Source organism: Notamacropus eugenii, chromosome X (genome assembly GCF_028372415.1).
Source record: "Notamacropus eugenii isolate mMacEug1 chromosome X, mMacEug1.pri_v2, whole genome shotgun sequence".
Taxonomy (NCBI): domain Eukaryota; kingdom Metazoa; phylum Chordata; class Mammalia; order Diprotodontia; family Macropodidae; genus Notamacropus; species Notamacropus eugenii.
Window position 1 is genome coordinate 52,101,917 of NC_092879.1, and position 13,707 is coordinate 52,115,623.

General features: G+C 38.7%; 2 protein-coding genes across 16 annotated transcripts in view; one reads left to right on the top strand and one right to left on the bottom strand.

Annotated features, from left to right (window-relative positions):
* The window catches only part of LOC140515485 (fibrous sheath-interacting protein 2-like), a 100,047-nt gene that overhangs the window by 50,502 nt on the left and 35,838 nt on the right, over nt 1-13,707 (bottom strand). For 5 of the 7 annotated variants that reach the window (XM_072626214.1, XM_072626213.1, XM_072626215.1 and 2 more), the window contains 3 exons: nt 12,909-13,027; nt 10,384-10,459; nt 5,053-5,098 (listed from right to left, as the gene is read on the bottom strand). In XM_072626214.1, the coding sequence (XP_072482315.1) occupies nt 5,053-5,098; nt 10,384-10,459; nt 12,909-13,027 (241 nt within the window). Of the gene's footprint in view, nt 1-5,052; nt 5,099-10,383; nt 10,460-12,908; nt 13,028-13,707 lie in introns of those variants that run through there. The other 2 variants (XM_072626220.1, XM_072626219.1) reach the window with 1 other exon arrangement.
* Nucleotides 1-13,707, top strand: part of LOC140515491 (uncharacterized) — a 497,421-nt gene that overhangs the window by 2,600 nt on the left and 481,114 nt on the right. For all 9 annotated transcript variants that reach the window (XR_011971047.1, XR_011971051.1, XR_011971053.1 and 6 more), the window contains exons 2-4: nt 1,530-1,633; nt 3,052-4,942; nt 6,164-7,176. The gene's annotated coding sequence lies outside the window, so the exon portion shown is untranslated. The remainder of the gene's footprint in view (nt 1-1,529; nt 1,634-3,051; nt 4,943-6,163; nt 7,177-13,707) is intronic.

The following is a 13,707-nucleotide window of genomic DNA, read 5'->3' on the forward strand; positions in this document are numbered from 1 at the left end:
AGGAAAAAAGACCTTCAATATTCTTTCTCTGTTATTTCAGCCCTGGTCACCATGGAGTTACAGAGATAAAATCAAAGAAAAGATAACTTTTTCCTAGTTTGTAGGAATTTGTGGCATTATATATGAATGAAGACTGCAAATTATAGTAACTGCTAAAAATATCTTAGTAGATGTTGGAAGTTTGGAGATTAAGGAGATTGGAAATTAATCATTAAGGAATTTGGAGATTAATCATTTTAAGATTTCAGGGGAGAACTACTGGGATTTAGGGTAATTCCAAGAACTCATTCGTTTCTCTTTATCCAATCGGATAAGTCACTTAGCAGATGCCAAACACATCTTAGTGAGTTTTGGGGTATCACTCTGTAGAATTTGTTTTAAGGAAAAATAAGAATTATGTAAAAATTTTAGGAGTAAACAGCACTTAGATTCCTTTTTCTCTGACGATGATAAATGAAGGAAGGCAGCTAGCCAGTTTGAAAGTAATCCCAGAGGGAAGAAAATAATTGGTATGAAGTTCACATTTTAAATTTATCTACAACTTAATAGGCATGTCTTATGAACCTTTTCTTGACCATGTTTAAATTAGGGAGCAACTTAAAAATGAGAAAAATTTAATTAAGAAATGGAAAGGGTGATTTAAACTGAAGAGGGATCTGTGTGAAGCGACCACTCACTCCTCTTCCACCATTGCCTGGACCTAGACCTTGGATTCATGGTGATGGGAAATAGGGAAAGTGACCATGAATTGGAAATATCTTTCGGGAACACTAAAGTAGAACTTTCAAAGCATTACACAACAGAACTGTTTAGGTAAACTAGAAGCAAAATCACCAAAGAAAATTAGAAAAAAACCATTAGGTTTCTCTCAGGAACCTAAAAGGGTAACACTACTGCAATTAATTAGGACTGTGCAAAATTTTGTGCTGAATTGCACAATAAAATAAAGATTAGTTATTTAAATAATTTGGGATATGGTTAGGAAATATAGCACTCTGCTCCTCAAAGATTATTCTGGGGGTATATTCACCAGTCTTTGGAATCTCATGAGCTCCAAAGCAAGGGGATGGGAATACAAGGCTGCCACTTGGAATAGTTTAGGATTAAAACTGAAAAGCCTCAGGGAGAGGGAGGATGAGGCCAGGTTACGAACATGAAAGGAACTGATTTGACTCTTTGGGTGATTTTTGAAAGAAAATAAATTAAAAGTTTATGGAAAGATCAAAGTGCTACCATGAACCTTTGTAAATGAGCTGTTAACTCTGAGCTCTAAATTTGAAAGCACAAGTGACTAATAGCCCTGGGAAATTGAGATTTTGATATTGTGGTTGTAAATCCAGATTTCATTTGGTTGAAATTTATCCTGTAACTAAATTATGGTGTGGTGAAATGTGATCTCATATTAATTGTGGCATTAAATGCAAAAAAAAATGCTGGAAAAATGCAAGGAAGCCTGAGTTACATTCCTGTCTCAGAAATTTATTAGCTGTGTGATCTTAAGAAAGTTATTTTATCTCTGTTTATCTCAGTTTGCTGACCCATAAAGAGGAACATAATGGAACCCAGCTCCCACCGTTGTTATAAGGATCAAATGATATGATTGTGAAATACTCAATTTGGTGCCTGGCTTATGGTAAGTACTATATAAAGTTGACTATTTCATTGGATGTAATTGTTCCATACTTGATAACTTTATACCAGGTTTTTGATGTGATTAATACGAATTGCCAAAGGTAATAAGGTCAATGATTTTCTGTGCAAGATATTTTAGGAAATACATTTGGTTGAATCGATGCCTTCTGACTGGTAAAAATTTTTGTTTCATGTTTTAAATACATGATATTATGTCAGAAATGCTGCTAGACAAATACCTCCTCTTTTAATCTGGATGCCCTTAAATTACAAACTGAGCTATTAATATAATGTGATAAAAACAGATATATGAGAACTGTTAAATGCTTAATGGGTCACATTTTGTTTTAAAACAGAGAATCATAATTGACTGTTTGGGAAAAAGTTGCACAGACTCTTTAAGATATTCTTATCTGTGAGGTCCCTTGAGACTTTGTATTCAGGAAAGAGTCATAAGATCTTATCAGCCCTACTGACTGAATGTTGCAAAATCGAAATGACTAAAGTCTGAGAACCTAGAACTGAGAAAATAGGATCCCCTCTCCCACTCTTTGTCAAAGTGGAGAATTCACAAGTTTACTATAGGACAAAATGAGTTTTCATTGTTAGCTATCACTTATAAAAATTATGAAATGTACAGTGCGGTTTAAAGCTGTGACTTCAATACATTATGTCAACTATCATGTATTTGCTGTGTATCTGAAACTCCAGAATGTGGTTAGTTTTAATTTATCAGTAATGGATAATTGAAAAGTAATGACATGTAAGTGTTAGGGAAACATGAGAAAACTAATAATATTCAAGCCTGTTAGAAGTGAGCCCATCTAACAAGCCCCAGCAGTGAGAAACATGCTCACCTTAAACAAAGAACAATCCCTGTTGTGAAATCAGGAAAGCTTTTATTCATTTTTACGTCCATTCCCCCTGAATGGACGGGTAGCCTCCCCAGGAAGGTTACAGGATGACTACAACACATTTAGAAAAAGGGGGCTTCTTATATTATTTTTTGAACTTTGGCTCTCCCTCTATACTGTCCCCTGGCCATGTGACTTTACGTTCTCCTCTCTAATAGGCCCTTCATTAGTTTCTGACCTCCAATCTGTCCATGCTAGGTCCCAACCCTTCTCACCTAGGAATGTGGCCAACAGAACTTTCTTGTTTACCACACAGCCTATACTCTGATTAGTATAATTTTGTAATTTGAGGTAAAAACTCTTGGGGATATAATTTGATTACAGGGATGGCTGAAGTGCCCATTAAATCAACAGTTCAGCAGTAAAGCAGAAAATGGCATGTAGTGCAGTCCATTGCAGGTAGATGTCTGTCCCTGGGAAAAGCTGAGGGGGGTGACCTTGGTATGGTTTAAGGTAATATCCTCCTGACTCCGTTTCTCCATTGTGCTATTTCTTTTCTGAACAGAAAATTTTACTACCTGGCTAATTCTGAACGTATGGTACCCTGTGAAAAATATGGACATATGGATTGCCTGTCAGATATGACTTGTGCCTAGAATCAAACAAAACGAAGGGAGTTTTTCCTCTGTTATGGTAGACGTCAAGTCATTCTGTGCCCTTGAAAGGATGAGTCTTGACATTGTTGCAAAAACTTGGGAGTCTCCTTTTCCTTTCGTAGCAAATTTCCAAAAATCAGGTCAGGCGAGCAGTGGAGGTTTTGTAAGTACAATACTAAATCCATTAATTAATAGATTAATACTGGAATATTTTTGAGCTACTACAATAAAATGCAGGTATGAAAAATCTTATAATTTTCATCTATATTTTTGGCCAAATTATAATATAGTGATGATATCCTCCCAAGACAAATTAGACAAAATAATAAAACAAGGATGTAATAATATATAAGTTTTCTAATTAAATGGAATAGTAAAATTTGAGGAACAGGAATAGACTTTTCTTTAAGAACTACATACACATGCATATGATTGACTTCTAAATGTTTCTAATTGGAAATTCAGGCTTTATGTTTTAGTAGTAAGTTCTCAAAACTGGATTGAGGATTTAATATATAAAGTTGTATTGATAATTGTAAAGTGAAATAATTTTCCCATTTGAAAGTATGTCTAATAATTTTAAAAGACAGAAGGTTCTGACCTTCATGATTGTTTTTAGATTCTTATATCAAGGAGGGGATTGAGGTAAAGATAAAAACAGCAAGGGGTATATAGAAATTCTCTAAAGTCTCAGGTGAATTATGGGTTCTAACTTGATGTTCTTATAGCTCTGTTGTTAGTAGGATCAACTCTATAAGGCTTGAACTGGTTTTCACCAAATGAACTAGTTACTGGAAAACAAAATTTAGGAGTTGTACTAAGTTTTATTAAGTCTTGTTATTGGCAGATTTTAGCAGAATTATTTAGGAATTTCTGTAAATGACTTGAAACCGAAGAAGCATAGCCCCTTCAGAGCTGTCCTGAGACAGCTATTGGTCTATTCCCAAATGCCCAAGATATGTCCAGGGACTAGAGGACTACATGGGGCATCTGGGACTGAATACAACATGTGATGATTAAATGGACATTGGGAGTGAGGTTACTAGGTTACAAGGAGACTTGATGTTATTTGAAACTGATGATCACCATTGTATTGCTTTGGCTTTTCTTTGTTTCATTGTGTTTATGTTTGTTGAGTTTTCTTGGTTACTTTGGTGACATGTAAATCTCCCCTCTCAAAATTAGTCCATTTAGCGTACCTGTACAGGCTATTTAACAAGATTTGTATATCATCGTAATTGTTCTTAAATTCTGTGTTAGCTGTTGTACTAAACTATGTAAGAAGATGCTTCCCAGTGGTCTTTTCTTGGTATATAATGTTGATGGTAAGCATGAGCACATTAAAAATCTTATAAATTTGGCTTATAAATAAGTGATCTGTTGGGGGAGTGGACTAGCCTCCTCAGCAATGAATCAAAGAGGGAAATTAAAAGAATGATGGGACTTGTGTAAACCAAAGTGACTTCATCTTGTAAAACTGACTTCATTTTGAGACCTAAATAACATTTTCCTGTAAATTCCACCTGCTTGCTAATCATGGGATTGAGTGACATTCTGTTTCACATCTGGAAATATCTGCCTGCTTACTCTCCCCTGTCTCAACTCTTGAAACTCATTTATCCCCCTCTCAACTCAGAAAGCCCTTAATTTTTCCTCCACTTAGAAATCAGATTACTTAATCTTGTATCCTGATTTATATCCTGTTAATTGTTTTCTTTTAATGTATAAAAAATATCTCCCCCTGCATTCAGGGTCCAGTGCCAAGCTGAAGAATCCTGGTCCCGATTTGCTACGCAACTGGTATGCCTTGCTTAAGAAATCAATATGCTCAGAAGTTCAAACCTTTGTCTTCTCAGTTATTTCAGATTTTACCCATAACAAAAGTCACACTAATTTTGTTCTTTACTTACGTATTTGAGAGAACATGAGAAAGGAAGGCTCTTTGGGATGGTTGCCCTAAAAAAAAGATTCATTATTTACTTGTAACATTCAGAGAGAGAAAAAGAGAGAGAGAGACAGGGAATAAGTATTTCTTGGTCCCAGGCCATTTGAAAATATAAGAGCAACTCCAAAAGTGGGTATTTATACTTCTTCTGGGAGGCAATGTGAATGTGTTAATTATTAATTCATCTACTTGCTCAAAGTTTGGGTAGTTCTCCATGTGTTTCCTTTCTGTCTTCCCACTCAAATATTGTCTAGCTTAATTATAAGTTCCCAGAAGGCAGGAAGTGGCTTCTGTCAATTTGCTTAGGATATTAGTTTGCAAAACTCTACAGGTAGACAGGGGCTGAATAAATAGTTTGGGATAATGGTGGTGATAATATAAGCCTCTACAAAGAACATGTATGCAGCCATACAGTGATGATGGGTACAACATTCTGTCCATACTTATGATATTCCTGCTGAAATACAATAAAAAATAGAATTCTATTAGAAGGATCTATTTTAAGGGCTCTTATCCCTTTTTTGTTTCATGGATCCCTTGGGCAGACTGGTGAAGCCTGTGGACCCCTTCTCAGAGTGTTTAACATAAAATACATAGGAGTCCAAAGGAAACCAATTATATGGAAATACAATTATCAAAATATTTTTTAAAGCAAGCTCACAAATCCCTGGTTAAGAAACTCTAGTCTACTTTAAGTTAGCTCATGCTTAGAGAGTTATTCCCCTTTGAGCTTGGTATTTATAGAATCAGAGATTGAGGTCTAGGAGAGACATCAGAGGCCATTGAGTCTACTTCCACCTCCACTTTTCCCACAAGGAAATTGAGGCACAAAGAGTGACTTGCGTAAGGGCCCAAAATTAGTAATGTCTGAGGATGAATTTAAGCCTAGGGCCTATGACTCCAAGTCCAGTGTCCCTGTGCTGCCCCCTTTTTGAGTTAATTCAAAGTGGAAGGCACGTTCAGAGTAAAGGCTAACTGGTAACTCTTTTATTTCTCTCAGTACTTCAGGGAGCTATGATTTCCTTGGTGATGGTGCTCCCTGTTCTGACACAGATTGCCATTTGCTTCCAACCTAGGTAGACCATCTTTATGAATTGCTGTGGCCCAAAGAATTCATCATCTGATAGACAACCACCCTGCAATGAGCCTTGTCAAATTCAGTTCAGCTTGTGCCTGGATGCCAGACCAGGGGTCCATACTGGAAGTCTTTCCAGCTTGGGAGGATTGGCCAGCTCAGCTTCCCTCCATTGTCTCAATCTTCCAGAATCCAGGGCTCAGCTTTCAATTCTCTGTGAGGTGTCTGAGGTATGATTTGAAGAAAGCTGGTTCTTTTTCAACCAAGATAAATGACTAAGAAAAACTCACTGATTCTAAGAGTCTGTGCAAAGAGAGACTTTCTTCAATCCTTTGTGCTGCATTGGGATTTGCAGGCTTGTTGAGAATGCACTTATGCTCCATTTGGGAGGAAAGGGAAACTGGAAATGTGGAAATGTACAAGGGTACTGAAGAGTGAGCCTGATGGAATGGCTGTTTAAAAACCTGCTTCTTCAGGTCAGATGAAAATATGTTTGCACATAGGACTATCTGAACTCCATGACCAAAAAAGCCTCAAGGGCCTAGACATTACATTTCAAGAAGCCTTAAAAGGAAACTGTCCATATCTCTTAGAATCAGAGGGCAAAATGCAAATAGAAGGAATCTGCTTGTCATATCCAGAAAGAAACCTCAAAATGAAAACTTCCAGGAACATTATGGTCAAAATGCAGAGCATTCAGTTCAAGGAAAAAACACTGTAAGCATCCAGAAAGAAAGAATTCATGTACCAAGGAGTCATGGTCAGGATCACATAGGATTTAGTAGCCCACCACTGTAAAGGAGCAGAGACTTGGATCTGGGATATCACATCCCAGAAGGCAAAGGATATGGGCTTATAGCCAAGAATAACAAGCAACAAAATTGAGTGTAATGCTACAGGGGAAAATACGGACCTTTAATGAAATAGAGGACTTACAAACATTCACGATGAAGAGATCAGAGCTGTGGAGAAACTCTGAAATTCAAACACAGAAGTGAAGAGAAACATAAAAAGGTAAGCATCTTTTTCCACCTTGCAGCACTCCTCTGAATTTCCCCATCAAGCCCCAGTAGTGTCTGCCTCCTGCAAGATCACATACCTCCTCAGTATGCTCTAATTAAAGGGCAGAGGGCTCCTCCTGGAACCTCCATTCAAGGAGGGGGCCTCATGCTGCCCATCTCTTCATTTCCTAGGAGGCTACTCTTGGGGGTATGCAATACCCAAACACACTTGTTCCAGTCTAACTGTATTTGCTTCTTTGGATTTTATTGTTTTATTCTCTATCAGTCTCTTACCCAAGTTACAAACTTGAAGGGCTTTCTTTGCTTTGGCTAAATGGTACCTTGAAAGAATGTCACATGTGTTTCTTCTGGCGTCCCATCATCATACTATATTGCTCTACTGGTCTCTGTAAGCATGTTGCCATGTAACTGCAGGCCTTGAAGTTTTTAGACTCTACATAATTCTAAAAGCTGTACCCCTGATACTTCTAGCAGTCTGTCTCTTTTTCCCTGCTTCAGATGCCTGCTGGTGCTTTGGTTATACTTCTGACCCATATATCCCATGTGTTTTTTCTCCAGGAGACATGGTTCCTTTCCTGATAAAGTCCAGTTTTAGTCCTGGGATTCCACTGTGATATCACATTATATGCTTTGGGTATAGAAGTCTGGTGGCATCTGTAGCTGCTCCTGGTACTAGATAGGTCTTTCTCATAAAGTTAATCCAGATAATCTATCTCTAGATACTCCCTGATGAACAGTCTTATTTTGGTGTAGAATCTTCTCTTCTTTGAGAGGTCACATAACAATTTCCTGGGGATTTATTTTTATAATTGAATTTTATTTTATTTTCAGTTCCAAATTCTCTCCCTCCTCCATCCATTGAAAAGACAAGAAAAACAAAAGAAAAAAGAAGAAGAAGAAAATGTCTCTCTCTATACTCTGAGTCCATCAGTTCTCTGACTGTAAATAGCATATTTCATCCTAAGCTCTTTGGAACTTTGTTTGGTCACTGTGCTGATCAGAGTTCCTAAGTCTTTCACAGTTTACTATCATTACAATATTGCTATACTGTGTAGATTGTTCTCCTGGTTTTGCTTACTTCACTTTGCATCTGTTCGTACAAGTCTTCACAGGGTCTTCTAAAACCTTCCCCTTCATCATTTCTTGTCACACAGTAGTACTGTCACATTCACGCACCACACCTCATTTGGCAATTCTCCAATTGACGGGCATTGCTTCAGTTTCCCATGTGCCACCACAGAAAAGAGCAGCTATAAATATTTTATGGGTAGCTACATGGCACAGTGAGTAGAGTGCTGGGTCTGTATTCAGGAAGGCTCAAGAAGACCCGAGTTCAACTCTGACCTCAGGTACTTACTAGCTGTATGAACTGAGGCAAGTCACTTAACCTCTGCCTGCCTCAGTTTCCACATCTGTAAAATGAGCCAGAAAAAGAAATGGCAAACTCCTCCAGTATCTTTGTCAAGACAGCCTCAAATGGAGTCACAAATAGTCATACCTAATTACAATGACATGACAAAAATAAACATTTTTCTTTCTTCTTTTTTTGATCTCTTTGGGGCTCAGTGGAATCACTGGGTCAAAGGATATACACAGTTGAATAGCTTTTGGGGAATTTTAGAAAAATCTACATCCTCAGAGAATTTAGAAAAACCAGTGTAGCTTCTTCATATAAGTTAGTAATTACTTTAAGTGTCCCCAAAGTTTCAACAGCATCTTGCAAAATGTTCTCTGTATCCCTGCCTCTATCCCTAGGTGTCCTCTGTATAGCTTTAGCTACACTGCTCCATGCCAGTCCTCTAGCAATGCAATATCCACATCATCCCTACCAGCCTCCATCTGAAAGCTTTCCATGGCCTTTACTTTTCAATGGCTTTGTCTTTTAGCCCCTGCATATCTCTAGTGCTCTCTAACATTATAATCTCATTTTAAGCCTAGGACCATGGCCTTTAAGGTCCTTTGGTGACTTATGGACATTTATTCTAGACAAGAAGTAAGCAGTACAATTACAATTAGCCCTTCATTTAGGAAAATTCCTAACATTTTGGCTGATTTGGCTCTCTGCCTTAATTTACCTCTATCTCTAGTTAACATCTGGCCTCTATGTGGGTAGGGCAAAGTTCAGGTAACCAGAAACATTTGGGTAAAGAACCAGCAGGTTATATTGTGATTCAGTGTTTATAGACAGACAGGAACCATTAGGGGAAACTGAGGAAAAAAAGCAGACCTTTGTCTTGAAACTTCCCTTAGCTTTGAGTAGAGGGTACCACTTGCCTCTTATGCTCCGTCATGCCTTTCTTGATATCTTCCTTGTTTGCTGCAGCTCAGTCCTATCTCATCATTCTTCATTTGCTACTTGCTCCAGCTCCTCCAGTTCTTTCTGGCTGAGCTCTAACTGACTCCACTCCTCAGAATTTCCATTTAGATCTGAGATATGGAGCCCCATTTTGAAAAAGAATAAGGTCGGGGATATCTTTGCTGTGCTGAGCTATCACTCTAAGCAGATCACAGTCAGAATGTTGTATTCAGTTCTGGATGATATATTTAGGAAGCACATTACAGTACAGTCTGTCCATTACAATACAAACTTAATATTTTGACTTGAAGCCCCATCACTTAAGGTAACCAGATTCTGAACTTCGAGCCTTCTAGGATTTAGCCCTGAGACTCTAAATGGAAGCTAATTCAGCTTCTGCAATGCCATAGGGCATTTGCTTTTTTTTGGAGGGGGTTGTCTATAATTTGGTATACTCACCATCCTCTGAATGTGCCATCCACAACCCCTCCTCATCTTTGCTTACTCCGTTCCCATCACCTGCATTACCTTTAGTCATCTTCTCTGCTCTTTCTTTGAAGGTCTCACCGCATCTTCAAATCCCACCCTCCTCTGGGAAGCCCTCTCAGGAAAGGCTGGAACAATAACAGCTCACAGTGCTGGGGGCTTTATAGTTTACAAAGTACTTTGCACATGATATTCCATCTGATCTACTTGTTTGTAGTTGTTGATTATCATAATATGTCCAGCCTGCCTCCCTAACTCTAATATTAATGATAATAACAATAACTAGGTATGGTGCTTTACAAAGATTCTCTCATTTGATCTACTAGACTCTAACCCCTGGAGCGGTTTGCTTTGGCAGCCCTTGTTTCTGTGGTACCTGGCACGCTAGGCACCCAGTGAGTGACAATAACAATTTACCTAAGTCAAAGGCACAGCTTGCTCTCCTGTTCGTTGGTCTCTCATACAGGTTTGGGGGGAGCTCTCTCTGCTGTACCTAGCACGTGCAAAAAAAAAAAGAGAGAAAAAGGCTCTTAAAATGTGAACATCTTGCTTAAGCTTGGTTTGTTTTGTCATTTTTCACAATGAAGAGAAACAGAAATTGAAAGGATTCAAGATCTTATTTTGAAAGTAAACAAAATTTCTCTTGTCATAAGAAATGTACAAGCAGAATTTATTAGAAGGAAACAAAAATTCTTCATAGTATTCATAGTGCCCCCAGTGTAACTAAGTAAAGTCAGCCCAGAGGAACAGAAAGTTTTCTCCATGCAGGCAAATTTGGGGAAAGATTTGAAGGGGCAAAGTAGATGCTCAGAGCCATATCTGGCTTTTTGGTCAATGTTCTTTGGGGCGTAAGCTCTGTTTAGGGAGTAGAGCTGTCTGGTTTACTGTTGTTCATTCATTTCAGTTGAGTCTGATTCCGTGTGACCCCATTTGGGGTTTTCTTGGCAAAGATACTGGAGTGGTTTGCCATTGCCTTCTCCAGCTTATTTTACAGCTGAGGAAACTGAGGCAAACTGGGGTAAGTGACTTGCCCAGGGTCACATAGCTAGTAAGAGTCTGAGGTTGGGTTTGAACTCAGGATGATGAGTCTCCTCACTGCAGTGTTACTGTATACAGACATTCCAATCCTGTAGGCCCCAAGGAAGTCCATGACTTCATTTTGGTCTCTAGGCTCAACGACTGACCACCACCACCACCACCACCACCACCACCACCACCACCATCATCATCATCATCATCATCATCATTATCATCACTAGCATAATAGTGTACAGTGTTTTAAGGTTTGCAAAGAGCTTTACAAAGATTTTCTCACAAACCTGGGAAGGAGGACTCTCTTCATTCCCACTTTACTAATGAGGAAACTGAGGCAAAAACAAGTAAAGTGTCTTTCCCAGAGTCACTCAGCAAATAAGGGTCTGAGGCTGGATTTGAACTCAGGTCTTCCTGACTTCAAGCCCTGCACTTTATCCACCATCTAGCTGCCTTCAGGAACAAATCTGGGGCCTATGGATTTTCCTTATTGGCTTTCTTATAGGATAGGAAAAAACAGGCAGAAGCTCTAGTGTGAGAGCCCTTTAATAAAAAGGGTTCTGTACTCTGCTCATAGTAGTTACTTAGTCCACTTTTGTTCAATATAGAATGAAGTGAGTTAACAGGACACTTGGTTTTCTTTTTCCTTGGCCAAAGTGTATCTTCCAGCTTGTTCCCCATATTGTTCCTCAGGGGACTTGCCTTTTGCTTTCTCATGGGAGAAGTAGGTCATTGAGGACAGAGTGCTAGACTAGAGGGTCTGTATTCAGATCTTGCCTTTGAATCAGCTAGGTGGTGCAAGGCAAGTCACTTCATTGTGTCCTCCATAAAATGAGAAGTTAAATAACTTATCCAAGGTCATAAAGTGAGTTAGTGACTGATCTGGAACTAGATATCACTTATTTCCATAGCAAGTGATAGGGCTAACGGTAATTTTTCCCCTTAATGGTATAGAATTTCTTTCAAATAATGTGGATCACATAGCTCAGAAGATTAGAGTTCATAGGGGGCCTAAGTTGTTTTTCAAAGGCTGTAAAGATCTGTAAATGCCATGGGAAGGAAAGGTCCTCTCTGGTCTCTTGGGAATTACTTGCCAATGGTCACCAGGGGATGAGGTGATACAGTACAAAGGGCCCGGCACAGTCATCTACTATTAGAAAAAGAATTCAAAAGCAATTTCTCTGTTTGATAACTATTAAGTATCTCTCCTTGGTTTGAGTCAGGTAAGGTAAGGGAGGATGTGGGCACCTGGAATTTTCAATCTGTGACCTCATTTAATACTTCATTGCCTTGAATGGAGCCTTTACAAACCAAATCTGTGATTTTGTTGGTGGGAGTATCCTCTCTACCAACACAGATTGTAGCCCTTATATACCCAAATAGATAGCTTTCATGAGTTGCTGTGGCTGAAAAAAAAATAATACTCCAGTGAACAAGCTTCAGAAAAGGAGCCTCTCTCCCTTAACTAAGCTGGTCTTTGGAGGACAGATATACCAATTTGTTGCTGGCCTCAACCTTGAAGCCTTTCTCACCTGTCATAGCTTGGATTCTCCTGAAACAGTCTTTGAGAACCCACCATCCCTCCTGTGCCACAATGGAAGCTTGGGAGAACTCCAGTGAACCACTGATAACCTAAGGCTCATCTAATATATTTTTTAAAAAAACTTGCACCATTTTTTGCAAGCCTGCAAACTTTCCATTGATCCCGTGTAACACACTCAACTTTGATGGCAATGAGCAATGACTTTCAGGATTAACACTCTGAGATGACTATAAATTTCAAAGTATCTTCCTATGGCCTGACTGCACTTAGGGAATAGGTTGAGCTGTTTGGCTCAATAATGAATCAAGTAGAGGGCAGCCTATATTAATGCCATGTCAATTTTATACAAAAACCAATAACTTCTTACCTTGGGTGGTCTGTTGAGTTCTGGGGCAAAAGTAATATTATAATTACATATGTCTTCTTTTGGAGGATCTGGTGCTACAGATGGTGAAGGTTTGATATTCTTAGTGGGTGAATTTTGACCTGGAAGAAATGAAAATTGTTGATTTAGCATTCTCAAGAGGACAAATACCTCTAAATAGGAATGGTTTGTTAGAGTTGGAATGGATGCTTATTACACAAGTGGGACCTTATGAGGAAGCAGCCACTGAAAGTCCTTTACAAATATCTGCCCAATGGCTATCACAGGGCCTGGTGTTCCAAGAGTCCCCGCTGAAAGTGGCAACTACTCACAGAGATAGGAAACATTAAGGTGTTATCAGTCATTCACAAGACGAAATAGCTAAAAAATCTTGAGAGGGATGAAAACTATTTGGGTATACATTATTAATATCAATAACCTGGGAATATAATATATTAAAAGAATATCCCTCTTGGGAAGGAATACTAAAAAAAATCTTATAAAGATGGGAAATAACAAAGAAAACACTGAAATCAGCCACAAGCATTTCTATAGCACTTTAAGACTTGCAAAATGCTTAACACATATCTCTTGTGGTCATGATGACTCTGGAGAGGGAGGGGCAGATGCTATTATTTCCATTTTCCTTTGAGGAAACGAGAGAGGAGAGAGATTAAGTGACTTGTCCATGCCTAAGGTCATACAGCTAGTTAAGTGTGTGAGGTAGCATTTGAATCCAGGTCTTCCTGACTCCTAAGTCCAAAACTCTGTCCACTGCATCACTTAGTGACCCTGGGCAGAA